General features: G+C 45.1%; 6 protein-coding genes across 13 annotated transcripts in view; 2 read left to right on the top strand and 4 right to left on the bottom strand.

The window, feature by feature from the left end:
- Positions 1-4,252, top strand: part of LOC107264540 — a 21,918-nt gene extending 17,666 nt beyond the window's left edge. The window contains exons 2-6 of one of the 2 annotated variants that reach the window (XM_015732891.2): positions 1,099-1,159; positions 1,748-1,819; positions 3,109-3,248; positions 3,321-3,469; positions 3,530-4,252. In XM_015732891.2, the coding sequence (XP_015588377.1) occupies positions 1,099-1,159; positions 1,748-1,819; positions 3,109-3,248; positions 3,321-3,469; positions 3,530-3,601 (494 nt within the window). In that variant the 3' untranslated portion in view covers positions 3,602-4,252. The remainder of the gene's footprint in view (positions 1-1,098; positions 1,160-1,747; positions 1,820-3,108; positions 3,249-3,320; positions 3,470-3,529) is intronic. The other variant, XM_025081808.1, reaches the window with a different exon arrangement.
- A 175-nt stretch (positions 4,253-4,427) lies between these two features.
- On the bottom strand, positions 4,428-7,543 carry LOC107264535 (geranylgeranyl pyrophosphate synthase). Of its 2 annotated transcripts, XM_015732881.2 has the most exons (8): positions 7,114-7,543; positions 6,471-6,625; positions 6,200-6,307; positions 5,611-5,755; positions 5,399-5,519; positions 5,174-5,313; positions 5,003-5,105; positions 4,428-4,924 (listed from the first exon to the last, which is right to left on the bottom strand). In XM_015732881.2, the coding sequence occupies exons 1-8, from the start codon at positions 7,171-7,173 to the stop codon at positions 4,695-4,697; spliced, it is 1,062 nt and encodes a 353-aa protein (XP_015588367.1). In that variant the 5' UTR covers positions 7,174-7,543; the 3' UTR covers positions 4,428-4,694. The 2 variants fall into 2 exon arrangements, with proteins under 2 accessions (XP_015588367.1, XP_015588368.1); XM_015732882.2 differs by lacking the exon at positions 6,200-6,307.
- On the top strand, positions 6,639-24,453 carry LOC107264533 (non-homologous end-joining factor 1). 5 transcript variants are annotated; one of them, XM_015732877.2, is made up of 6 exons: positions 6,639-6,868; positions 17,748-17,834; positions 18,007-18,195; positions 18,263-18,756; positions 18,838-19,097; positions 19,184-19,421. In XM_015732877.2, exons 2-6 carry the CDS (start codon positions 17,794-17,796, stop codon positions 19,343-19,345), a joined length of 1,146 nt encoding a protein of 381 aa, XP_015588363.1. In that variant the 5' UTR covers positions 6,639-6,868; positions 17,748-17,793; the 3' UTR covers positions 19,346-19,421. The 5 variants fall into 5 exon arrangements, with proteins under 5 accessions (XP_015588363.1, XP_024937573.1, XP_015588364.1 ...); XM_015732878.2 differs by lacking the exons at positions 17,748-17,834; positions 18,007-18,195; positions 18,263-18,756; positions 18,838-19,097; positions 19,184-19,421 and adding exons at positions 22,682-22,905; positions 22,986-23,304; positions 23,808-23,982; positions 24,050-24,453 and having other exon boundaries at positions 6,666-6,868; XM_015732879.2 differs by lacking the exons at positions 6,639-6,868; positions 17,748-17,834; positions 18,007-18,195; ... (1 more) ...; positions 18,838-19,097; positions 19,184-19,421 and adding exons at positions 21,376-21,508; positions 22,682-22,905; positions 22,986-23,304; positions 23,808-23,982; positions 24,050-24,453.
- LOC107264528 (tyrosine kinase receptor Cad96Ca) lies at positions 7,949-17,539 on the bottom strand. Its single transcript, XM_015732869.2, has 8 exons — positions 16,032-17,539; positions 10,695-10,945; positions 10,481-10,593; positions 9,969-10,401; positions 9,698-9,877; positions 9,271-9,621; positions 8,867-9,172; positions 7,949-8,753 (listed from the first exon to the last, which is right to left on the bottom strand). Exons 1-8 carry the CDS (start codon positions 16,087-16,089, stop codon positions 8,517-8,519), a joined length of 1,929 nt encoding a protein of 642 aa, XP_015588355.1. The 5' UTR covers positions 16,090-17,539; the 3' UTR covers positions 7,949-8,516.
- Positions 19,385-22,172, bottom strand: LOC107264529 (synaptic vesicle glycoprotein 2B). Of its 2 annotated transcripts, XM_015732870.2 has the most exons (11): positions 22,035-22,172; positions 21,910-21,963; positions 21,667-21,828; positions 21,428-21,590; positions 21,238-21,359; positions 20,922-21,160; positions 20,482-20,642; positions 20,031-20,392; positions 19,795-19,954; positions 19,599-19,726; positions 19,385-19,509 (listed from the first exon to the last, which is right to left on the bottom strand). In XM_015732870.2, exons 1-11 carry the CDS (start codon positions 22,069-22,071, stop codon positions 19,430-19,432), a joined length of 1,668 nt encoding a protein of 555 aa, XP_015588356.1. In that variant the 5' UTR covers positions 22,072-22,172; the 3' UTR covers positions 19,385-19,429. The 2 variants fall into 2 exon arrangements, with proteins under 2 accessions (XP_015588356.1, XP_024937572.1); XM_025081804.1 differs by lacking the exons at positions 21,910-21,963; positions 22,035-22,172 and having other exon boundaries at positions 21,428-21,600; positions 21,667-21,800.
- Positions 24,354-25,705, bottom strand: part of LOC107264539 (ras-related protein Rab-8A) — a gene marked incomplete in the record, with an annotated part of 5,573 nt that continues 4,221 nt past the window's right edge. The window contains 1 exon segment of the mRNA XM_015732890.2: positions 24,354-25,700.

Raw genomic sequence — 25,705 nt, 5'->3', positions numbered from 1 at the left:
CCCTGCCACTACCACTACCACCCTCCTCTTCTTCTCCTTCCGCGCAGCCAGCATCGATCCGTTCGCCTAATCGTCGTCCATTCTTCAGCCACGACTTCTCCAATGGGCCCTATTTATTTATTCCAACTACCAAGGAGGTTACGATCAATCTCGAGGGGATAAAATCCGTTTTCTGGAATGTTAGGACCGCCAGAGGAACGCGGAACCACGGAATTATGCTGGGACTTTCCAAGGGAATCATAGGGAACAAAGGACGGCGAACCTTTAACCTTTAACCTCGCGATGGAGGCTGGAGCGGCGGCCCGACTGCGTCCGTCCTCGATCCTGGATCTGCGATCGCGTCAAGAATGTATTTGTATATGAGGAGACGCCCGAGGCGGAAGGCTAAATTGTTGGCGCACTAAGGTAGAAGGGCTAATGAATGATGAGGCATGTCTGACGTATCAACACCCATGCAGAATTGATAAGCTGGCAGCTGAGTAACATTCGATCTTGAGGGTCTCTCGCGACATGGACACCTCCTGGCTCTAAGTAACAATTAACCAGACATCGGGGTCTCCGTATTACACGGGATAAACACGGCTGTCACACTTTCCTTTGTCTTCGCTTAAGGAAGCGCAAGATCCACTTTCGCTCTTCGGCTGCTCTTACAAGCGCCATGTATATGTACACTAGGTATAGTATGTACTAGGTTAGATCGGCCCTCCTAGCGATATCCTCATATTTCTCTTACGTCATCGTCCGACTCCTGTAGCACCAGCTCTGGTTTCTGGCGTCACTCGGTAGAGTCCTCCAGGCGATGGCACAATACACCTTGGATGATGGATCACCTGCTGGATAGGCCTTATAGGCACCTGTGAAAGGATAGGCTGACAAATTGTCCCAAGTTCACGTTTATAGGCTAATTTAAAGGTTCAGGGGCGCTAAGGAATGCGCAGGCGACCTCAGTGTTAGAGGAAAAGTAGATATCTCAATTTTCTTAGTAAAAACATTTTTAAGGCTCGAAAACTTTTTCAAGACTGATATTACGACTGGCGATCAGCGTTTTCAAGTCGCGACGCTTCGATTGACGTCACACTCTCTGCTTGTCTGTTACAGTCGTATGCGGCGTCGGCGTCGATGTGGCCTACCACCGTCACCTGATCGGCTATTACGTTACGTGAGGAATAATTCATCACATTTTGCATCGTAATTCTGTTTGACGCATTATTGTTTCATCGATATGGAAAACGGGAAGCAAGAATTTCGAATTGTTACTGTTATTTTGTAAATAGACTTTGCTCAATGGATCTTTTATATACTTAATACCATCCGACGCCCTGCACGTGTCGGTATCGGCTGTTTCGTTTTATTCTTTACTTTCGTTATTTCTTATCCTCTTTACACTTGGCACGTCTTCCCGCTATCCGTCGTAGTCGCGCAGATTCCCAACCAACAGCCGCAGCTTTTCTTGCTAAGATTTTGCTTGAACTTCGGACTGGGAAAATGACAATTGACTTATCGAAGGGAAGCAGAGTTCTGAGCTGCCGTCTTAATTTGCCCAATGCAACTTCACTTCCCCCTGGAACATAATTGCGTCACTAGGCAAATTAGATCGGTAGTCGCGACGACTTCGGATCCAGTAAAATCAAATCCACAGCCGGAAGCAGACGGCTGCAGTAGCTTAACTCTGCAGAGTAGCGAACTTCCTCTTCCTGTGACAACTTGGCGCGTCGTCCCTCACGAACCTCCTCCTGCTTTCTTTCAGAGCGGCGTCCGTCCTGATTTTCTTCCTGGAGATCACTTGGGCCATCACGCTCTTCGTGCAGATCTGTGTGAGGTACGTGACAGCCCGGAACCGCCGTCCTTGGGAGAGCAGATAGGCAGGAGGCAGCTGGAGGCAGCTGGAGGATACCGAGGATAGGAGGGAGGTTCGGCCCCAAAGGCCAATGCACCTGGAACTCGTGGTGTTCAAAGGGGTGGCTGGGTAGAAATGACTTTGGTTCGTTAGAAAGTTAGCTGGCTGCCGAGTTACTTACTATGCTGGGGCTACCGCAAGGCTGCGCTCGAAGAAAATAACCTTTGAGCGATATCCACTAGCTGGAATTGCAAAATTCCGAATTTACATATCGGGCCAGCTCTACCCATGTCGTGGATCTCAGTCAATTCGATGAAGTCAGAGACGAAAGTAATTCTCGGAGGGATGAGTGAATGAAAGGCCCTGGGGTGTCATTCGAAGCCGCATTCTCCGTGGATTGGACATTGGACATTGCTCTATTGGCAATTGGCGAGGAGTCATTGAGAAACCGGAAGCCAGGAGGAACTTCAACGATCGAAGCGTTCGAGCTAATTAAATGTCTGAGAGCAACTCGATTCAAGGGATAATTTCTGAAATTGCTTGAAAAACTAAAATTCAAGTTTCTCAAAACGAGGTATTAATTGCTGTTTAATTTCGCGAGAATGGAGGCGAGTTGCGGTTAATTTGGGATAAATTAGTGTTTGAGGTCGCGCGGCTTCCGGTTCCCTCTTTAACAATTACATCCGCGTTAGCGTTAGCACCCGCAGTCCTTTAACCTTACGAGCTCTATTCAAGTCAAACTTTGTTTCCGGACTCCAAATTGGCCTCCGTCAGTTCTCATGTATTTCGCCCTCGCGTTTAAAAGACATGCTTGCCGGAAGTCGAGGATCGCTCGGGAGTCTCTCGGGCACGCAGGCCCAGTGACCGGTTTTCATTTTCGAGAACGGATATTACTAGGCTCCTAGCGATTAAAGTCCGGAGCCCTCGGAGGAAATGACACTCTCCAACTCGTATCCAGGAATTTCCGATATCGAGCTCTCTCAGCCGCCGGCGTCAAAGTCACAGTCGATTTCGAACCAGTCCGAATCTTCGCAGGAATTTCAAATGGACTCTCAATCTCCGGGGACGGCAGGTCTCAGGATCAGAGATGAGAAACAGCAGCGCGGGTTCCACGACGGGGTCAATTGCGCACTGATTGAACACGTGACATCCTCGGCACCCGTGGGGCTTTTCCGCAATTCCAAGAATTAAGCCCTTCCACCGAGAAGTTTGCTCCTAAAAGCTTTGATCTTGGAAAACTTTAAAGCAGTACGGTCTGTACCTTGTTCCAGGAACGAGGACTCCATTTGTTCCTGTTGTTGGTTCGGTGTCCTGTCGTTGACGAGAGGCTGGCGGAAGGCACTCCTCTACCTGCCGCTCTCCTGCCTTTTAGCCTGGAAACCTCACAGACTTTGGCTCTCCTTCGTCGCTGGTAAAAAGCCCAAAACTTTTATTTCGAAGTTTGCCTTTCCTCGTTATCACCTCGTTATCGATGTCCTTTCAGCTGGGCTCCTGGCAGTTTTGTCTTTGTTGCACGTCGCGTCCAGTGCTTTGAATCGACGCAACAGTCAATCCAGCGGGGGTCTGGATTCTGTGGGTGAGAGTCTACTCAATGGGAGACCCGAGAGCTACGACCGCTTCGAAGAAGTCCTGGTAAGATTACGACAGGGCTAATGAGTCCAGTGATCTTGGAATGGTCCATTTTTCGGACAGGTAACGGAAGTTCTGGACGACGGCGTTTCCGGACCCCCAGGACGGATGGGAGATAGCGACGGGGAAATGTGACATGAGAGGCAGCCCTCCTGGGCAAGCGAATCGGACGAGGACAGCGAACCGGAACAAAGGACGTGTCAGATCGCCACGTTATCCTAGTCTTTGGAACATGAGCAGGACTTCAGTTTCGACATTCATATGCGAACGACTTTGCACCTCCACCGTCCGTCTGCGTAGAACTCGTGCCAGGAGGAGCTTCGTCCATCGCGTGAATGATGCAGGATTCAGGTGCCTGCTTAGAAGTCAATGAGCTTGCTTGGAGTGGAATAGAGTTATCGCCGGGAGTGACGAACGTGCCCGACAGGAGATCAAGGAGGCAAATTCAAAGAAAAGAACAATAGAAAAGTTTGAAGGATAAACCCTTTGAAGAAAGTGAGCGGACGCCTCAGGTAAAGGGATGAGTGGTGACTGTTCTCGAAGCAGCTACGGGAATTCGCCACAGAGCGGATCTCGCTTTCCCAGAGGACTGTGCCAGTAAGAAGTGTGTATTATTTCAGAGATACAAAAGGGAGAAACGCGAGAGGTACGATTTTATACGTAAAAATGTCTATTGATATCGAGTCGTATTGCAGATATTTGTGTATAATATAGTTCTACTAGCAAAGGTTCTATTATTATAAATTAAATATTATAAAATTATAATGTTGTACGCATCACAGTTGATAATAAAACAACAGGAAAAGCGAGAGCGTTTCATTTCGCAATTTATTATTATTGTTATTTAAATACATTTTGAAAGTCTGGAATAAATTTGCGTACCTGCATTGATTAACATGAGAGAGAGATATATTAGAAAACAAGGTTAGCGAAGATAAATATGCATAGATAATAATCGTCCTTTAAAAATTGCAAATCACTTTTAACCTGTTTTATTATTTATCTTCGTTATCTTGATACATGAAATTACACACTTATTCAGAATACCATAACGAGTGCAGTCGAAATGAAAATACGTGGCATCCTTCAGACGCCCAATTAGACTCAACGTTTTCAGCACACACGACTAGCCTGATCGCATACGTAACAATAGATAGCATGGATACATTTGTAATCATAAATAAGTCATTTCGTGGCAATTAGTTAGGTCATCCTTATAGATAGTCAATTAACATTTAGTAAGTCGCGTCTCAGCCTCTCGGTTTTGATCCCACGTGAGTAATCCATCTAAGATCTTAATAAGGAATGGATTTCCACCCAGCCGCTCAATTTCGTCCCGTGCTTTTTTGTCGAGTTCGCGTAAAACAGTTCTTGTGTAAGCGAAAGAGCCAAACTTCTCGAGAAGACTGACACAGTAGCGCTTAACTTCGACGTCCTTGGTGCGCTGTCGAAGGATATCTAGGAAGGATATGCATTAAAGAAAATAGCATGATTCATCAAGCTCAGTTAATTATAGAATTTTTCAAAAAAGGATACTCATTATTTGACGATCTTCCGGATGATTCTGGATCGCATGAATTATTGGAAAGTTGAATTTACCCTCGGAGAGATCCTCGCAGTAGCTCTTATTGTCTGTATACTATATCGAAAGGTATAATTAATCGAAGCTGAATCTCTGAACTATACTTTAAGTAAAAGACATCTCACCTCCTGCAAGCAAAGATTGCAGTAATCATCCCTTATTTGAAAGTAGAGTCCCAGGATCCCTGCCAACTGAGAGTAGTCGTCCTTGCACTCGGAGAATAGCTGCATCAGTCGCACAGCTAAATTGAATAGTCCGCCAGTTTCTGAAAAAAAAACGGAGAGAACAAGCGAATGCTGTAAATTTGGAAAAATTGTATAGCCTCGAGAAAAAAAAATGCAAACACTCACTTCTCATAGTCATTTTCCTATATTCTTGCTCCGAAGGGCAGATGTAGTTGTCTCTCCAGTAGAGTTCCATACCCTGGCCGCGATGGAGCTCGAGCAACTGTTCCGTGTACACCTGGGTGGCCTAAATCGAAGAATCGAGGGTAGCGGCCGATGCATCGGTTTAAGGTCATGGTAAGTTTAACATCCCTTCTTGGTCACATTCCTTTACTGACCTCGGGATGATTCAGCATGATGACCCGCTCGAGAGCGATGAAGAGGACGTAGTTGGCCGCGTTGATTGTACTGGCCACTCCGTAAATCGAATGTGCCACTGGAATTCCACGACGGAGAATGGAGTTGTCCTGAATGTCGTCTATGCTACGAAAGAGAAGCCAAAGAACTTTCTGAACAGACTTATTTTTAGGCTCGCCATCCCCAAGTGCCAGGCCCTCTTACCAATCGCTTTAAGGAACGTTACTTTTAACTTCACCAACTGGAATAGCAATTATTGACAATTCTTTTACTTGCCCATCTAGTAATTTTCTTGAGGCCAATGTATGTATGTTAAACAACACTAATTTTGACTAATTGTAAGAGACCGCTGGTTTCCCTTCGAGTAACCACAATATAGTATCCAGCGTACAAAGGGAGATTGAAAATCTTCTCCAGGAAAAAAGTAAGATTCCTCCTAATTTGTGAAATAAGATATTTCTCTGATTAAGCGGACCCGAATATATACTTAAATTCAAAGCAGAGAACAGAAAAGATAAAAAAGAGAATAGTTAAAGGAAAGGATGCCACAACCAGTAGAAAATTAAATACCAAATAAAATGCATCAGTTGTGTAGATAGGACGAATTCTGGAGAAGTAGTACCCCGGTCACTTAAAACGAGCAACTTCGCTCTTTTAGTGCTAATGGAAGGTGGAAGCCTGTTCATTGAGAAAAAATAACTATTGATTTTAACATTCGTCCGGAATTATTCTACGAGAAAATAAAGACAAGACAAAACATCCATCTCGCATTGGTTGCACAATATGTTCTTTACTTTTGCCACACAACTGTCTGAACTTTGTTATAAAATGTAAAACTTACAGGAGACTAGAGTTGTGAAGTATCTGCGTTATATCGCCGACGGCTTGCAGTTTATCATCGGGTATTTTTAGCCAATAATTGAAGGCATGAGCCAGCCTAGCCCTGATTTGTTTTCCTGGCAGTTGGTGTATGTAAGTAAATGGCTCGAGCAGTTTCTGTAATAAAAAGGGTGCCAGATGCCATTCAGAGATTCAAATCGACAATTCATTCGGCACAGTCAATCGCAGAAGGTAATACATCAGAAAGCGTACGTTAAAGTGTCGCGATGCTCCGCTAAGAGCGCTCTCGTCGTTTCTATTCGAATCGCGTGTGTCACTCGAGTCTGAAAACACTGAAGTTATTTTGACAAAAAAATTGTATCGATATATCTTAAAATATTTGTGCTATCATCGGATGAGGTGAGTTAAGTTTATCGAATTATTGAGCAAAGTAGTTGTCGGCGCCACTGCCCGTAAATTTCAGTCCCACTCAGTTGACAGACAGGTTTACATAACCTGTAGCAGATACGGCAGTGTAAACCTTCCGAAGGCTTACGATATCGCGAATAATATTTTCATCAGAGATTGATAATTTTATCCTATTTCTCGAACATGCATATCTACGCCTCCGTCACGAAAAATATACAATCTTTTGAGTTACTAACCTCGTCCTGTTCCTTGTCTCCACTCTGCGAGTAAGGCACATTGATTTTTTCTGACTCCATGGCTAACGATGTTTTCTGTGTAATCGAAGTGTACTAGTCAGTGTCAACTGTTGTATTTTTTATATGAATATGTGAGAAATTCGAATAGATCGACATGAAAAGCCGATAAGATTCTGCAGAACGCGAGAAACTGACAACGACTGTAGAAAACACAGAGCAACAGACACGAGCGTCGCTACATTGGCTACACTGCGCCGTTCAGTTCGGAGCTAGTCTTTTATACGCGTGGAAGGGATAATCGTTATAGGCGGCAAGTTGAACAGACCTATCTGGAAATTCTTAATAATTATTTATAATCATTATTACTAGAGCCTTTAGAATTTTCCGGTGAACTATATATTATCTCTTTTATCTGTCAGAGATGGCAATTTTACTTTTGAAATCCGTTTTGTTTTGTTCCGAGGAAGAACTGTGGGAACTTTGTGCTAATAACCTATCTTATAGAAATATAGATCTATTGCTAAGATTACATCCTATATTCTGAATAGCTCGTCAGTATATATATAACATAAAAATGTCACGTTATTATCAACAATTTATGTCTGGCTCGGTTGTTTTTAATATGGCATAATTAAGTATCTATGCAAATAAACGTTATCTGGGTATATAGAACAGGCCTGACCTATTAATTTCTGCATTCCCACGCCATTCAAAATTTATCTTTCCTTTCTCAAGGTAGTTTTTTTAAAAACGAGCCTTGACTCGTTTAAGTAATGTGTTTTTAAAATGTCGCGTAGGATCTTAATCAATGAGTTCAGAAAATAAACCAATGATAAAACATCTATCGCTATTTATTCCTATTCTTAAAGTAATTCGAAGATAACTTAGGTACAGATTGACTTAATACATATTTACAAGGAGCATCTCTTTGTAACGATGAATTCATATAAATGCTTATCATCTCAATTAAAATAGTCGGCGCTGTGTTATCGATTAATAAAAAAGTATATAAATATACATTTATAATTGTTAAGGGGCATCGCGAATCAAATCTACAACTTCGTCTGCTTCTATCTCTCTTTTTCTAAAGATCTCTGTAATAGAAAAATTCATTCGAACGCTTCTGACTAGTTCACGTGCGTCTCGTATGGATTTTCTCAAAATAATTAGAGCGTCAATTGATTCGAGTATAAACATAAATGAGTAATCGGATGAACTGTGCATCATGGAAATAGAGTTGTTACGTCATTATAAATCTTTCATTTTTTTTTTTCATACATACATACATACGTAGACGCATTTTCACACGATGCAAGCTCACGCGCAAGTATTTCAGGATCTTCTATCATAATGATTGAAAACCTTAGTAATCAGGTATGGTAAGATAGCGAGTGGAAGATCATTTACAGCTTCTCCCCGCTGAGGTTCAGAACGTTATAATACGAATGATCTGGGAACCTGTCGAGTTCTATATAGTCCGTTTCATCGAGAAGGAGTCCTTCCGCCAAGTTGACCAATTCCGTGAAGGACGGTCTGCAAGCAGGATCCTTATCCCAGCAATAGTACATGATATTGTAGAGCTCCCTCTTGCAGTGCTCCGGTCGGTCCAGTCTGTAACCCTCTTTGATTCTCCTCATTACCTGCGAACAGACGTTTCCCTTATTTTCCCTGTGCTTATTGCCTCGGTGTACTGGGCATAGAGATTTCGTTAGTTATTCGACCGAGTGAGGTCGCCAAAGTCAATGGTACAGACCTCGGCTGCTGCGAGTCCAGGATAGGGTGTCGAGCCCAGAGTGACTATCTCCCATATGAGAACGCCGAAACTCCAAATATCAGATTTAACGGAAAAGATGTTGTCGTAGAGACTTTCCGGTGCCATCCACCTAATGGGCAGCCGACCCTCCGATTTCCTCTCGTAAATCTGATTGGCCGCGACGTCCCTTGCGAATCCAAAATCGGCAACCTTGCACGCGCGGTTCTCGTCTATCAAGATATTTCGGGCGGCCAGGTCCCTGTGGATGATTCCCTTCGAGGCAAGGTACTCCATGCCTTTGGCGATCTGGGAAACGAAAGACATTCGGGTGGAAATATTAAGTCTTCGTAAACGACTTTAATTGAGAGAAGGGACGACCTTGGGAGGACTGATCCAGTCCGTACCTGATAAACGAAACCGGTGAGGTCTCTGGAAGTCAAACCAGGACCGCCATGATTCCTTTCTTCTCTGGATGCCCTCAGGAAACTCTGAAGTTTTCCACCACTGACGTACTCCAAGATGACGAACATTGGTTCGCGTTCGGTGCAGCATCCCAGGAGTCTCACGACGTTCGGATGAGGCTCCAGACTCTTCATGACCTTGAGCTCTTGCGCAAGGTCAAGTCTCTCGCGTTCGGTCGCATTTTCCTTCAGAGTCTTAACGGCCACGATCGTCGCTCCTGGTTGGTTGTCGATGTCCAGGGCTTCGCACCTCCAGACTTGGCCAAAGCATCCCTCGCCCAGAATATTGAAAACCTAAACCGACGTCCCCGTCAGTGAGACGATCGAACGGTGTGATCGAAGAACAAGCCCGCCATTGCGCAACTGATACCTTAAGCCTGTGTCTCGGGAACTCCCAGCTGTCTTCCTGAGACTTGTTCTGAATTCCCATCTGATTCTCCTTCTCCCAGGACTCGTACCGGTTGCTCGTTGCCTTTGGACCTGGCCATCTCTTCAAAACCAGCGAAGGGTCGTCAGATATATTTGAGATGCTCACGGACGCCTGTTCCTTCTGAAATGTGCATTTCGCAAGAGTGATTCGGCCTCCCAGGGGAAATTCCCAGGGGTTCATTTTGGAATTAAACCACCACCGGGACACCTACCATTTCCTCCTTTGATTTTCGCGTGGAGCAGAATTTGTGCCTGAGCGACCATGCGCCCATCCCTATTCCAAGGACCAGGGCGCACACGGCGGCTACGGGGACGATGGTCATCGCGATGTCCTGAGACGCCTGCACATCGCTCGGCGGGACTTTTGAACTGAGAGGCGGGCCGGCGACCTCATTTAATTCCGAAGACTCTTCCGATAACTTGCTAGTCGACCTCGTCGTTTCCTCTTCCAACTTCATCGCCGGCTGCAGCCTGGTCGTCTTGGTTCTCGATTGAGTCGACAGGGGCGGCGCTGGGGGCGAGGGGGGCTGGCTCAGATGAGGTGGCGGTGCTATAGGCAACCTAGGGTAATTCTGTAGATTGGGAAGTCCCAAGATGGGAGGTCGAATCCTTCCTCCGGAGCCGTGCTGACTTGGAAAGGGTGACCTAGGGAAATAGATCAACCTCAAGATCCTGCTCCCAGTTGGATAGCGTGATGGAGAATTTTTTATATTTTCTCAGATACCCAGTTTGTCCTCCATTGGGTGCCGAGCTGTTCTTGATGTTGACGTAGACCTCAGTCTTGGAGGTGAGCTGCCCATCGGAGACTGTCACGTACAGGAACAGGTTCTGTCCTCCCTGAAAATGATGGAGAAGAAAACAGTGTAAACTGGTCTTTAGTCGACCTGCAATCCCAGCGCGTTCCAGGATACCGCGTCGCCTGCGCCGTAGCTACTCACCCGCCCCTTGAGGGTCTCATTGATGTAGATGATCCCAGTGGTGTTCTCGATTCTGAAGGGCAACGGGGGCTGAGGGCTGTCATCGCCATTGTAACTGTGTCCCAAAGGTTCCAAGCCATACGTCAATTGATCCTTCTCGTTATCCTCGGCGTGCACCCTGGTCACCGTGTTCCCAACTGGCTCAGTGTCGTAAAGCACCCAGTTGCGTTCCAACCAGACCGACGGCGGCGTATTGTCGCTCCTCTGACCTTCTGTTAATTAGAATTACTTTTATTACACTCATATATGTATATATGAATATCGATCGCAGCTCATACAAGGGAGCAGCTAGTAGAGATAAAAACGGGAGGAACCGTAGAAACTAGCAGCACCGAATTTAATTAGACCTCAGGCTTCTAATTGTTCCCTGGAGTTAACGGCTGATAATTAGAGAGAGCCAACTCTGCTAGTTGAGGAAATGTAGTCTGCGGGATCGACCTTGATATGCATCTTCGTGGATTTTGAGTTCAGATCGTCAACTAGAGTGTGACCCCAGGTTCGGAATTAACCTTCGCCCATCCGCGCGATCAACCAAGCCTACCACGCAGAATTATCCCTACTGACAATTAGTCATATATAACAATTTATTGACGCGGAACCTTCGAATCGGTAAAGCGAAGGAGTAGGAGGATGCGATGAAAAATATGAGAGAAGCAGAAAGAGTGGCAGGAGATGATTCGCTACTTTCTCAAGCGGTAAGAAAATCCTGGCCGATGGGACGTTTCAAAAGGTGCAGCCTTCTGCAGCGAATGCCAATGAGTTTTCGTAGCTGGGAGAGAAAGTGGGCGCTCCTCCGTAGATGGAGCCACTGCCGATAACAGATTGTATAGACCAGTGACCGACACATGTATATAGGCGTGCTATTAATTGCCGATTTAAATAATTCAGAGCTCACGAAGAGACGGTATACCACGACGTAACTCTTCGTGAAAACTCGTCCTCGTTGGCTCTCGCGATGCGCCGACTATGGCGGCCTGGACTGTGACTCTATATGGAGAAAGTGGGACGATGAAAGTGCGACGAAACGTCCGAGAACCCTGTCTCGTGTTATTGGCTTTATTGCTTATCGAGTCTCCGTAATTCCTCTCTCATTTGCCTTCCGCATAATCGTCTCTCCCTCTCTCTCTCTCTCTCTCTCCACTCTTCTCCTTTATCCTTCTGCTACACCTTTTACTTTTCCCTTCCTGATCTCTATACGTCTGAACTCTGGTGCCGTCGCTAATGGACGCCTTCTGTCTCGTTCTCAGGGATAAATTAAATGGGTTACCTACGCTTCGTAAAGTCGTAGAAAAGGGAGCGAGCGGCATTGGGAATTGAGCGAACCGTTGCGAGCAGCAAAGCGAGTCCGAGCGAGTTTCGAACGCGCCTGGACTCCTCGAGCAGACTCCAGTGGAATCCAATAGAATCCAGTAGAATCGAGTAGAGAAGAGTAGAGAAGAGTCGAACGGAGTAAATAGTGGAATAACGCGAGCCATAAAATTTCAGGGGAATTATGTGAACTGTATATAGAGTGGAGCAGTGTGGACGAACGCAGCCAACCCGTAACGTTGTGGTTGCTGCGGCAGGTAGTATTTACATATTTATTCATCAGGTTCAGCCTCAAGAACGAATCGTGTCCTCGTGTCACTTTTCACTTGGAATGGAATATCGAGTGTCTTTTCAGCCGTCGCTTCCACAATATCCGATATTTCTTTCCTCTTCTGGGAATCCTTTCGGCCTACGCACCCTCCCACTCTCTCTCTCTCTCGCACTCTCTTGCCACGAGTGACACACCCCGAGGCAAGTAGCTGCGTGCATCTGTGTTCTACCCAGCACTACTGACTCCTGTACTCGTCTGGGCGTCGACCTCATCGGGAGTGTCCAGCAGACGTCGATTACCTCCAAGTTTTACGAGGGGCCGGGCTGGAAGTGGAAGTTCGAGCAGAAGCAGCCGGCGCCAATGTGGCTTTGAATGAGAGAAATAAAAATAATCTTCTTGGTCCTGAATGGCACCTGGCGTATTTCAAAGCTTCAACCGTCGACCGTGAGACTCGTCGGGAACCGAAGAGAAGTCACCGAAATGAACGGCGGGGAAGGTCGATCCCGAAGCTCGTGGATGTCGTCACTGTTCGCAAGAGCGAGGCGTGACGTCGGCAGGAGTGCAGGTGCAATTGCAAATTCATTCGTAAATTTAGAAACACTTTCGACTGCTGGTCGCGCGAACGAAGAAAGCGTTGCCCGAGATACGACGCGTCTACCGGGTGGACTGGAATACTGCGGCATTCTAAATTTTGGAAATTGCAAACGAAATCTTTGCAGGAGGCAGGCCGGGCAAATAAATCGTCGAGATTTCCAAGAAGCGAGGCGGCTACTGCTAATGGCTAGAAAGCCGAGAGCGACGCCAAGTCGACCCAAGTCAGGTTCTCAGACTTCACGTCTTTCGATTCTGTACCAAGTATCGCCTTGTCTGTTAGAGGCGGTCGCCATTTTCCATTCCTGAGCTGCACACACACACACACACACGCCGATATATTTCCCCTTTGCAAACAAACGCCGAAAAGTGGAGAAAGGTAAACAGAGAAAGAAAATTTCTCCCGGATAAAGCGATCGGCCAGGCGTTAAAGTGAGTTTTCCTGTAAAAATGACATCGGAGGGCGCAACGTGAGTCTTGAGAGCCGTTGCGTCAGAAGGTACTTAAAGCGGAATCCAACAGGATTTGAAATCGAGGGTGCGCTGGCTGTCGTTGATTGAGAAACTTGAGAAGGGCCACAAGCGAGACAGCGCGTGAGACGTGTAGGATAACCCAACGTAGGCAACTGCTCTTTCCCTTTCCTCGAATTTACGTCATTCTTCGTCGCTCAAGGTCTCAAGAATAATAATAATGTGTCCCGGCCAGCACGTAATTCCGGCAATTCGATCTTCACGAATCGTCGTTTCGTAGGATCGACAGAAGAAGGCAAATTCAAAAGTTCAGCATTTCTCGAGCTGCCCGAGAATTATTGAAGTGACTTGACGAAACAGAGCCGTCAAATTGACTTTGGGTTCCTAAAGCTGCGGAAACGTGACTCACGATTGGAGTAACTGTACCGCAGCAATAGTGGTGCTCGTCCGATCGACTCGTCCAAATAGCCTTTTATCCTCCGCAGAATTCCCATAGACGAATTAACTGTATTACGTTGTTACTCGACTGTCAATTATGCAGTAAAAAGAAGCCTGAGATTCATTCTCACCATTAGACATTGTGTCTTGAGATATATAAGAAGACTTAGAAGTAAGAGAAAATAGAATATCCCAAATGTATAGGAAGCAGTAAGGAAATAATTTGCGTTGGACCTTCGACTCTCAGAATGACGACCGAATCGTTCTAGACCTTAATACGATCGAATAAAAGTTCCAGGATCAAAGAACCATTCAAGGCCATGACGTCGGTAAAGAATGCCTAGAGTAATTTCCGGGAGTGAAGTGGTCGCGTGCGTGAGTGCGTGAGTGCGTGAGTGCATGTCTCTTGCTCAGATGGGATCGGTTAAGGATGCTGGCGTTGTTGGGTGTATCGCTTGTTCAGGAGGTGATAAGAGGGAGGGGGGAAGCTATGACTATATATATATATATATATTTTTGTCTTCAGCTAGACTAAACCGGAGAGCCAAACCGGAGAACTTTCACTCGGAGAAGGCCAGACACGCTTCTCTTAAATATATTCCACAGAGTAGCACTTCACTTTCGTGGGGGATTCTTCGGTTATCGCAGCATCCTTCTTTATAAGTCGTTTCTTTTTCATTTTATTTATTTTTTTCCCTCGTCCAGTTCACCTTTCTCCTTTGGTCAATTCTCATCGGACGTCTACTTGACTTTTACCAAACTGACCACAAATTCTCGATCCTCGTTGTTCCTGTCAATGATTACGCGCGGCTATATATCATCCCATGACAATTTCGCTGTCAATGTCAAGGATCTAGAATTGTGGATTCTTCGGGTAGAAGCCAATTTCAAGGTCCCAGAGTGTACAACATGTATGGTCACTTCCAACAATCCAGTTTCTCCATACCCACGCTGTGTTCAGCATCAACGGCAGCCAGATGAAATCTCTTCCTTCAGCACCTCGAGAATCACAAAGGACAAAGACTCGGAAGAGTCCATAGAAAAACGTTGAGAGGAAAAGAGATTTTTATAAGTCGATCAATGTCAATAATCCATTCCCAAAAGAAAAGCTCCTTCGTTCGAGAGGTGCGACATTTTTACGTTAACGCAAAGGACTTTGACCATCGTACGTATCTGTTATGAAATCGAACCCGGACACGCGTGACGACAACTCATATTTTTTTTAACAGGAGCCAGTTTCTGGTAAGGCTCAAATTATTTTGAAGCATCGTTCGACAAACAATACGTTCGCTCTTAATGTCTTCTTTCTCTAATGACAGCAGTTCGTGTGAGTGTAAATAAATCGTTAAAAATCGGTCGGCTGCCTATCTCTTTGATTCGAACCGGCAGCCATTGAATTAGCGCGGTCTCTGACTTCGGAGAACGGCCAACTTGCAACGGACTCGATCCTCTATAATTGTGGGTGCACGCGCAGCCACGCAGCCACGCAGCCACGCAGAATGCGTGCGCAGCCACAGGTAAACAGAGAGAAAGAAGAATCTTCCTCGGCAGGTAATCGCAGTAATTGCCGCTGATGGAGAATCGAATAACGAGCTCCGGGCGACATCCGAGTAGTATTTCCTTCGAACAGAAGATACAAGTTATGGCGGAACCGGTGGTATCGTCAGCTACTGCCGGAACGAATGGCTTCATTCGAAATAGCCTCGGGAGGTTCGCCACAGTCGGACAGAACGAAAACAAAGTGGCGAATGCCAGGGAAAAGTACCGGTTCCCTCTGGGTCTAAAGATTTTCTTGAATTACATTATTCAATCCGACGACCTCAGCGACAAGTGGGAACCGCTGGGACTTTTTGCATCGTGTCTGCTGACCCAATTATTCTTGCGAGTGGCGAACGAACGCACCTTGTGGCTCCTACGCAACTCCAATGCGTTCCACCCCTCTCTCTCTCTCTCTCTCTTCCCTATAACTCAACGGTTCAATATTTGACTCCTGTCTCCGTTCTTTCTTTCGTTTCTCAATGTTGGCGCTTTTCTGGAATACCAAAGAGGCGAGTACTCGTGGGAAATGACGGAAGCTACTTGTCCGGACGACGGGAACTCTCGAGTGGACTATCAGTCAGCCAGCCAGCCAGCCAGCGGCTAGCAGCTGGTAGTTACCTACTTTTTTAATAGCTGCCTCTTTTCAGAATGCAGAATGAGCCCGTTCGAAAATGAACTTACCAGAGCCTGAGATGAGCAGGCAGGCTGCTACAGTGAGCACAGTCCGCATAACAAACATTGCGCTACATCGGCCAAGCAATATGGGAAATCGCACGAAACTGCACTATGCTGCACTATGCTGCACTATAGTGGTTGACACTGATATTCGGCCGTTGCACCGTGAGACTGCGTTCTGCAAATTACACGACTGTCCTGTCAATCATTTTCCGGTGTCACTTAGGCGAGAATGCTGCGCCTTCGGTTCGCGCGACTTTAAACCGATCAGAAGTATTTCCAAATCTGAAATCGGAACGCCGAGCAATTTTAAAGGTACACGAGCACGATCAGTTGAAAATCCTTACGACTCCGTTAAACTTCTCCATTAGTCATACCGGTGTCTTCGTTATACTATTCCGAGCACGGGGACACTCGGGTGCCAGAAAGAGACGTCGCCGTCGGCGTCGTCCCCCCTTCGCGTCCCACCCCGTCACCAGCAATCCCCGATTGCTTCGATCACACCACTGATTCGGCTCCTACTCAAACCCCCGTAAATCACTTCGTTCAGGAGCAGGTCGAACGGATTTCCTGATTTTTTCGGCCTCTTTTGCACTTTTAAACTATCCGGTCGATATTTATCTTGGGAAATCGGCAAATCGGCAGATCGGCTCTCACTTCGACACACGCGAACTCTTCCGATGACAGTTTTAACGGCAGTCGCCTTTGGTTTGCGTAACACTCCAGTCGTAATGCTCCTTTAGTAAATTCCTCGTCGATTTCCACCGAGACTCAGTCGCGCGGTGTCGGCTAGGAAAATCGTAGCTGCCGATCCGATCGAGACGTTCGAATCTCCGGGAGGGATCCTTCTTGTGCACACGTTTAAAGCACTGCGCGGTCTCAGGCTCGAAAACGTCCCTTGATATTCTACAGCTTAGGGACGCATCGACTCCGTGATCTTCTTCTTGTCGGAGCCCAACCGGGAATACGCCTGCGACAACGACCTGACAGGTACTGAGTTCCCTGGCATGGCAGCCATAGCAATCATGGCCGCTATGCCGTTGGAGCCTTGGAGAACATTCACTTTCCGTTGGTACCACGTTTCACCGGTCGCACGATTCTTCATCGGACATCCTATTGGACGCTGTTTCAAAATTCGCAAAGCCGGGGAGGCCTCGTAAAAAAAAAAAGGACTAATTCTGATTTGGCACTAGTCACTGTGCTCCTTGTTTCTTCATAGTCATTTTTATTCTATTTGCATTTACACGGAATTTTACGTTTAGCGTAGCCAACGGAGTTACGTGTATTTAAGAGAATTCTCTAATAACAATTTTCACGATATTTTTTATTCATCTATCACAGATCCAGATTTGTGTATGCATGCTCGGTTATGAAATCGACTGACCGTTTGCCGATAACTTTCGGAACACTAACGAATTATTTTGAAGTTATTACGCGACGTCAACAACTTGTGGCGTAACTGACAGCTTCCAAGAGGGCTAACCGGATCTGTCCCCACCTCCCGAGGCGACATTCATTATCGGCATTTACAGAATATCAATCGATTCTCCTACCTTCTATGCAGGATGTAAGTGACGTCTAGGCGAGGCTCCTGCCATCTGTCGGCGACACGAGTCGAGACTGAGAAAATCGGGACGATCGGTGATCCCTGTCAAACTGATAAGATGACAGCTGTCAAATCTAACCAGTCCAGCCCTGCGTAACCTTTCTCTCGAATTACAGGAAGGAACCTCCAAATTTGACGGTACAATGAGGATTCTAAGAGACAATGGATGTCGCAGAAGCTTCTGAGCGCAGAAACTACAGCACGTGCGTGTCTTTCCCGGTAATGGGCCAACGGAAACTGAAAGTTTCGGTAAATCCGTTGGCGGCATTAAAGATCCGTGAGACTTTTCGGCCTGCGTGAATGATCGATAAATTGCGAAGAGAACCGAAACGAATCGCGTTTGATTTTTAAGAATAAAATAAAATATTATTAAAGATGGGCGCAATTGGTCCAGCGTCTCAACGAAAGACATGAAGATTCATTCAAGATCAATGGTGCGTCCTCCTTGTCTGTCGCGAGCAAAGCTCTTATCGATCGCACCGATTTACTTGAAAGTGGCATCCTTTCTAAGAGCAACGATACTCTGGAATACGGAATGGAGAACTGTGGATTTCCATATTACAGGTTCTTAATAGCCTCGGTGAAATTTGATTTTTCGAACAGTGTGATTGTCGTCGTTGAATTGTCTTAGGAGCTGCGCCAGTGACAGGGGTCCGTATGACGCTGTCCTTGTCAAAGATGTAGGTGTCTCCTGTACGATAACGGATAAGGATTCCAAAAATTCCATACTCGAGAATTATTTATTGGACAGGCTCAAAACAGAGTATAGCGATCTCTCGACAATCACCAAGAAGATCGGCGTTTACACGAAGGACATTCTACAGAGTCTGTCCAGTAGGAGCAAAGGGATGGCTAGATCCATCCGCAAAAATATACGTCAACCAGAGGCTGGAAGGTCCAGTGAAAAATCGAAATTTTTACAAAAATTAACTTCAGAATCGACAAGCACACCGGTCGCTCTGCAATGCTCGGATCAGAACGGAAATCCTTGTCTCAAGTTAAGACTCGAAGGACCTCCACTTCCTGTACCGAAACGAAGATCCGTCTCAAGGAACGATACATCGGTAAATCGGTTCCTGAATCCTTTAGCCACGAAACCACCAAATCCGCCAAAGAACTCACCAGGTTTGTACACCGTTTTAAGTCTTTAGTCACAAGGATTGATAATACACTAGATAAATACCTTCGAATGATTTGTCAATACAGGAGACTCGAGGAGGAACATGGGAAAGAATCGGGTGCTCGTGTTACGCCAAGATGAATCCACGTGTCGTCCGGTGGACAGTGTCAAGCGGATATTTCCAAAGGAGCGCGAAAAAGCAGAAGTCCATTCGTCAGGATGCAGCAGTTCCTCGATTTACAACTTTCTCATGTCCGGCAAACGAAAATCCTGGCAGAAGGGAAGATCGATCGAGCCAGGCGGCGGCTGCTACGAGGGAAATTCGGAGTGTCTCGATCCCGGAATGGTTAATATATTTGCCAGAGTACTATTTAAGATAATGTCAACTCCTCCTATTTGCATAAGCGTACAAATGACTGGCTTTATTTACAGATGGAAGATGACGAAGCCTTGAGAGAACAGTATCGGATCCTCGTGCCGTCGAGGACTAAAGGAAAATTGTCCGCTACCGGAAAGAGCTCGAAGGACTCTTGGTCCGAGACTTTCCATGCCGTTAACATTCGGATAATCAAACGCGCACCAAAGGATTCCTGAGTCTCTTAAGTTCTCCTTAAGAGTTTACTCGACATGTCGTTGGTGTAAAAGTCAATATATCTTTATTATAACAGTCGCCAACTCTCACGCTGTACTCGACTTTTTTCCTGATTGAGGTAATTCCGGGATCTTCTTCGGTACGAGAAATCCTAAGAGTCCAGCACCTGCAACGGACGATTATTAAATAGAGTGAATTGGGAGGATTGAGTGCTAAAGAGACTATTGAAAAAGAAAAAGTATTGCTCATACTCACATAAGAGAGCGGCACTCATGAGAAACACTAGTAAGGCGCACTGAGTGTCGAGCAGTTCGCCAAAGAGGATGTTACTCAAAATGGCACCGCATCTTCCCGTAAAAGTAGCGGTACAAACGGCCATAGCGCTAAAACATGAGAGTTACTAAATAATAATAATACTTTTCGTTATCTTAAACAAAGATTGATTTAATACTTGACTCTCGTGGGGAATAAGTCAACGACTGCTCCGGTGAAGACGACGATGCCCACGTTTGCAAATGCAGAAAACAAAGAGGCAACGATAAGATTCTGGAATGTCGATCTGACAAAATAGAGCGTGCAACAGAAGATACTCGCTATCGTCAAGGTAGTGCCTGAAAAGAAGGTTGGATCAGTGTGATCTCGACGTTTGACGTCGATTATAAATAAATTTACTGGATTTCAAATTACTCTGTAATATATTGTTACTAAGATGATGCGACAGATAAATAGCTGCAACGTTCACTACCAGAGAGACAGCGCCTATTATTATCGTATTACTGAAGACCTTTAAATCTACCGAAGGATCGCAAGTCTGAAGCGAACTCTTTTCGAGAATCGGTAAACTCCTGGACGTTAACGTGGAAAGAATTTTTGTCCCGACATTCGTAAAGTTGGTCTCTGTTGTGTTCAGATCGTTCAGATAGACTGGTCCGATTTCGTTACGAAGAGCCGACAACTCGCACAGCGTAACCGAGGCGTTTGGATTGTTCCTGTAGTGACTTTCAAACCTGTTGAACAGTTCCGGAAACCAAAAAGCAAAGCCTAAGTATCTGCAACGAGAGTAACGAAGAAAAATCCAATCAGAATTGGTGTGAACGATCAAGTAAAATTGAATGAAATATGTGCGCAAGAAACAAACCCAAACATAGTGACGGCCATTGTGAGAGACGTCAGTGCTGTATATTTAAGAAGAGGTGGCGTCATAAGATAACACACTTGCTTTCGTATGTTACTTATTATATCCGAAATTGTTTTTGCTTGATTCTCACTGGCGTCCGAATCCATTATGAGATTTGAAATCTGGGGATGGAATGACAAAACCCATATAATAATTTAGGACGTCCTTGGCAGGTGCTTTAAATTCGTGTAAGCTCTAATTAGTTTCCCATTGAAGGGGTTTATTTCGATGATCCAAAGAGATCTGCGCTACCGGAGTCTCATAGATAATTGAATACGAAGAGTCGAGAGGTGCGTCTCTTATCGTTGCCCTGAATAGAAGAAAGAAACGAACAACCTGCGCGCAAACATTGTCTCCATTTGGAAATAAATCATCGTCAAACTCATTTACGACAGACTCACGGGAAACTCGTGCTTGTCCTTCCCAGTGTTGGCAGCAAATATTTGTCGAATGATCGCGAGAGCCTCCTTCTTCTTTCCTTGGGAAAGTAAAAACTTGGGGCTCTCCGGATAGCGCATCAGGAGGAGCGCCGTGAGTATACTAGGCAGAGCGAAGACCAGGACAAACAGCCGCCAGGAATGGCAGGAGATTCCAAAGATTTGATAATTCAATTTCAACGGAATGATGATCCAGGCAAATACTGCAATTGAAAAATAAAAAAAAATAAAAAAAAAATTGTAAACCTGTACAATAATTTGATGAAATTGCTGGAATTACCTGGCAATAATATCCAAGAGGTGAGCCAGAACAGTCCCATCGCGGTGATGGCTTTGGGCCTGTACTTATCGGAGTAAAATTCACCGACGTAAGAAAACGTGAGCGTTCCTGGTGCACCGATCCTGATTAAAGAAAAAGGACTTGATGCGCAACGTGGATCAAAAAAATGATGATGTAAATTTGTACGCACATGAATCCATTGACGAAGCGAAGTGATGCAAAAGTCAGGAAAGTTCCTGAAAAACTAGAGACGAACGTAATAATTCCATTGGTCAGTAAAGACATGACAAGAATTTTTTTTCTCCCAATCGCGTCCGCCGTGACACCCCACGGCAAGGCACTGGCGGTAGCACCTAAATATTACTTACGATTAAAGATAAAGAAAAGCCGATCTCCGAAATGTGTCGATATACGAATTCCACGTGTTACCTGCCAGAAAAGCAGCATTCACCATTCCCTTTGCACTTGAACTGAGATCGAGATCGCACTGCGCGGACGAGAGAATGTAGGAACTCAAACCATTCTCGAAGCCAACGCACATTGTTATCACTCCGCAGACTAGAAGCACTTCCAAGTGGTATCGGCCACATCCTTGGAACATCGTCAGTCGCCGTCAATTATTTAATAATCAAAGTTTCTTTCATTCGAGCTTCCAGCACCTGTTAAACTTACCAGCAAGAGTGATGGCTTCTTCAAAATTCGCACTTTCGGCATCCGTGTTCAAAACTGCTTATAAGAGAAATCGAAAGTCTGACTCAAAGATTCGTGAAACTAAAATATCAATATTGAAGTATTACCGCTCTGCAAGCGATGCTTCTCGTCCTGCTTCGTCATGATGAAGACGGTGGAAACGCATCGACTTCAGTATCTTTTTGATACTGTGCGCGGGATCCAGAGACGTGAAGAGTTTTGTGCGAAAAATAGGAAAACAGCCGGCGTCATATGAAATATGGCGCTCAAAAGCACGTGGTAAATCTGACGAGGCGACGTTAAAAAATTATTTAGAGTCTTATCAAAAGATTGCTCAATTTGTGTGCAGCAGAATCTCGTGCAAATGTTTGGAAAGAAATTATTTGATAAATATTTTGTTATACGGTGGATGATTATTACTTTATTATTGTTATTATTAGTACTTACTTACGTACATTTCGATGACGTAGATGTTGAAGAGCCAACGTCGCGATCCATTTTATACGATACTCTGTCTTAATTAGTATTATCTTAGCAGTATAGCAGTAAAACGAGATTAGATAAACGAAAGAATTTTTTTTTTCTTTTCACGAATCTCGTGTGGTACTTCGAATGATTATCCAATTTGGACTATATACAATATTTTATGGGTCACATGTGTTAGATAATTAAGTATCTTCTGGATTCGTGATTTATTGCCGGCTGACATTTGTTCACTTTCAAAGATGTATAATTTCCTCTAATTTACTTCTAGTTCTACGTATTTACTTTACTCGGCTGAAATTTTGAACAATGGATACATCATCGTCCGGCAACTCGAGCGACGTCGCATCCAAATGGAGGCTTATTAAATTAGACAATACCGAGTACGCGATAAGTTGCAGAATTGCTAACGACGAGTGGAAAATTTTATTGTCAAACCTGATAGAATTATGGTGCGAAGCACTTACCGAGGATTCAGCGATACGTAGATGCGAGGTACCGTTGTGTCAAGTGAATATAAACTCTCACTAGATTTCTCTTACATTGCTATTTGTAAAATTGATTTATCTTTGCAGAAATTAAATCCTCTACTCAACGTCAACGTGGTAAACGCGAAGAAAATTCTCCAAGAGATATTCGACGACATCCCGAGGCACGCGGTTTGCGCGTCCACAAGTTCAATAAGACTGGAAGCTACCATATCCGGCGGCGCATTCAAGTTCGACTTGAACTTGAGCAAGGCGAGTCCTCAAGAATTTTGGCAAGAGATCACGGAGCCCCTTTGTCGATCAGCGATGGAAATGCAGCGGAGACAGTCGATCCTCCTCAATCTCATAAAGAGGAAGGACGAGGAGATCTCAGAGTACAAGGCTCGCGGTGGCGAATTGATAAGAAGTAATCAGTCCTAAATACACGTGTCTGTCTCTCGCGCGTCGTGTGCTGTGCGTTAGGGAAGTGGGTCGTCAGGATGCGAATTCGAGCTTAAATGAGAAAACGCACGATGGGCTTCACGTTTTTCTTTTATTATCCCGCACTCGCCATTCTGCGGGGCGTTCTCGCGCCTCGATCTCTCGCGTTCGTCACACATGCACGCACGCACACGCACGCACACGCATTCGCCGATTCTTCTCGTTTGCACATTTCTTGCTCTTTCGTCCACTCGGACTCCTCTTACAGTTAGAAGCGTCTGTACGGTCTCGCACCCGCACGAGGAATCCGTCGTCAGGGCCGACCACGCGCCCTCGTTCGCCCCTCTCATTCGCTCGTAATCTCTCCCACACGCGGATCATTCGTGCTTCACATAAGTTTTACTCATTGATCCATTTTCATTCGTTATTGAAAATTAAGCCAGATACGTGCTGAACGCACCTGACAATTTATACGTTTCATTCTCCCAGAGAGCATCGAGACTGCACCTTTCCATGAAGATTTATTTAAGGAGAAATCAGGCTGTACCGACTCTTCGGGTTTGATTATCGATACTTTTAGGACAATGATGGATTTGCATAATCAGATAAAGAAGCCTGAATCTAGCAGAAAAATGAAGTCCGAACCATTAGGCTCCGACGACAGGTGAGGATTAAGGGAAATAAATGAGTATTCTAAAGATCTGTCGTAACTTATTGTATTTCTTAACAAGGCAAGAGATGACGGATGCCGAAGTTGCCGAGGTAAAGATTGAGATCGATCGGTCTTCTGCGAAAGAATCGGGCAGATCCTCGCGAAAGACGGGATCGATAGATCCTGAAGAGTCTTCGGTTACGTCATCGGGGAGCCTGAGGAATGAGGTAGTGGCGGACAATCATTGTAAAACGGAAATTCCTGCGGCGAAGAGAAGTCCAGCGAAGCGACCAAGAAGAGAAGACAGAGCTAATGACTTATTGTTTTCTTAATGGTACGACTTGTGGAAATATTTTCGAAAAGTATAAATTATACACGGGAGATAAGTAAAAAGTGTGCATCTTTATTTATTATCGACTGAGACACCAAGTTGTACAGTTGTCCTACAAACTTATGAACTAATAAACATTACCGATATCCGTATTTCGTTCCGATCAATCCAGATGACATGCGTACATTAGATGTATCATTAATCATTAAATATTGACGAAAGTCAACCAATCCATATACATAGGTGTCATATGAAAAAGCTATATTTTTTCATCTCTCAACTTTTATTTTCTCGCTCTCGTTCGCTCCCTCTCTTTCTCGCGCGCTCTTTTTATCTATCTCTCTCTCGATTTATTTTTCTCTCTAAATATCTAAAGAAAAATTGCCAATAACCTGCGACGTGATACTTTGTTTTTAGGAACTTTTGACATGCCCTTCCTCTCTTCGTTTCCTTACATCTCCATCTCTCTCCCGCTTCTGCGTGGACCCTCGACTCCACCGCGCATCTCCATGCGTCTCCGATGCAGCCAACCATGTGACGTACGAGTGGACACGTAAAGTCCCTTAAAAACAGTGAGATCCATTGCCTCTTGTATTCTTCATTCTCCTTTGGCTTTTACTCTTTGCTAAAATCCTACCGAAATAACAAAGTAATTCTCTGCAGGGCATGGCGCAATACGAATAAAAAGGTCATAGCGAAATCCTATTAAAAAATTGATTTACAAACGATTCTCTCTCCGAAGACCAGCTCTAGAGAAATATATTGAAATCATTAAGCGACGACGATGCGCAAACGTTCAGGCATCGGTCAAAAGTTCAATTATCAATTATTTCCAATTCGACAATCATTCATGAAGAACGGAAGCTGCCGCTTCGCTCACTCTGCCCACTCGGAGGTACGATTATTCGCGATTCCCTACGAAACACAAGCTCAGGATGCTCCCGATGCTAGTTGAGATGCTGAGAGGCTGGATGAGCCAAGTGCTTTAATGTATTATTCGGCAAATATGCACACGCGCCCACACACACTCCCATGCTGTCCCTAATCACGTGCTGCACAGACCTCACCCTAAAATCCATCCTACGGAATGCTTACATTAGCAAGATAAGATAAGAGTTCGAAGAGTCCAAAGAGTCCAAAGAGCTCATACAAATTTGCTGCGAGTTATAAATATACAAAAGCAACAGTGATATATCATTTTCGCGATAGTACAAAGCCCGTCAAAGCTTCTGTTAATTCGTATAAGACGAACGAATCGCACGTCGTTTCAAGAGTCGAAGGAACAATCGTGTCGCCAGCGCGATGGAAACGTTGCCGATTTATTTTTCACAAATTCCCAAGAATCTCTGAGGCGTCATCCTATCGTGGCGGTACAGATCATCGCTGATGAACGCCACCCGCCTC

Source organism: Cephus cinctus, unplaced genomic scaffold (genome assembly GCF_000341935.2).
Source record: "Cephus cinctus unplaced genomic scaffold, Ccin1 Ccin1_scaffold0173, whole genome shotgun sequence".
NCBI lineage: Eukaryota > Metazoa > Arthropoda > Insecta > Hymenoptera > Cephidae > Cephus > Cephus cinctus.
Note: the sequence above shows the minus strand (reverse complement) of the source record. Positions and strands in the feature narration are given on the sequence as shown.

Coding starts and splice junctions, on each gene's coding strand:
- LOC107264535 (XM_015732881.2), bottom strand. CDS start 7,173: ATGGAGTCAGAAAAAATCAATGTGCCTTACTCGCAGAGTGGAGACAAG. Junction 5,106..5,173: donor GCAATCTTTGCTTGCAGGAG/GTGAGATGTCTT, acceptor CTTTCGATATAG/TATACAGACAATAAGAGCTA. Junction 4,925..5,002: donor GGAAGATCGTCAAATAATGA/GTATCCTTTTTT, acceptor TATCCTTCCTAG/ATATCCTTCGACAGCGCACC.
- LOC107264528 (XM_015732869.2), bottom strand. CDS start 16,089: ATGTTTGTTATGCGGACTGTGCTCACTGTAGCAGCCTGCCTGCTCATC. Junction 10,946..16,031: donor CCTGCTCATCTCAGGCTCTG/GTAAGTTCATTT, acceptor TCTAATTAACAG/AAGGTCAGAGGAGCGACAAT. Junction 10,402..10,480: donor CCCAATGGAGGACAAACTGG/GTATCTGAGAAA, acceptor CTATTTCCCTAG/GTCACCCTTTCCAAGTCAGC.
- LOC107264533 (XM_015732877.2), top strand. CDS start 17,794: ATGGATGTCGCAGAAGCTTCTGAGCGCAGAAACTACAGCAC. Junction 18,196..18,262: donor TGTGGATTTCCATATTACAG/GTTCTTAATAGC, acceptor GAATTGTCTTAG/GAGCTGCGCCAGTGACAGGG. Junction 18,757..18,837: donor TCCGCCAAAGAACTCACCAG/GTTTGTACACCG, acceptor TTGTCAATACAG/GAGACTCGAGGAGGAACATG.
- LOC107264529 (XM_015732870.2), bottom strand. CDS start 22,071: ATGACGAAGCAGGACGAGAAGCATCGCTTGCAGAGCG. Junction 20,643..20,921: donor AGGACAAGCACGAGTTTCCC/GTGAGTCTGTCG, acceptor TTCCATCCCCAG/ATTTCAAATCTCATAATGGA. Junction 19,727..19,794: donor TTATTCCCCACGAGAGTCAA/GTATTAAATCAA, acceptor CTCATGTTTTAG/CGCTATGGCCGTTTGTACCG.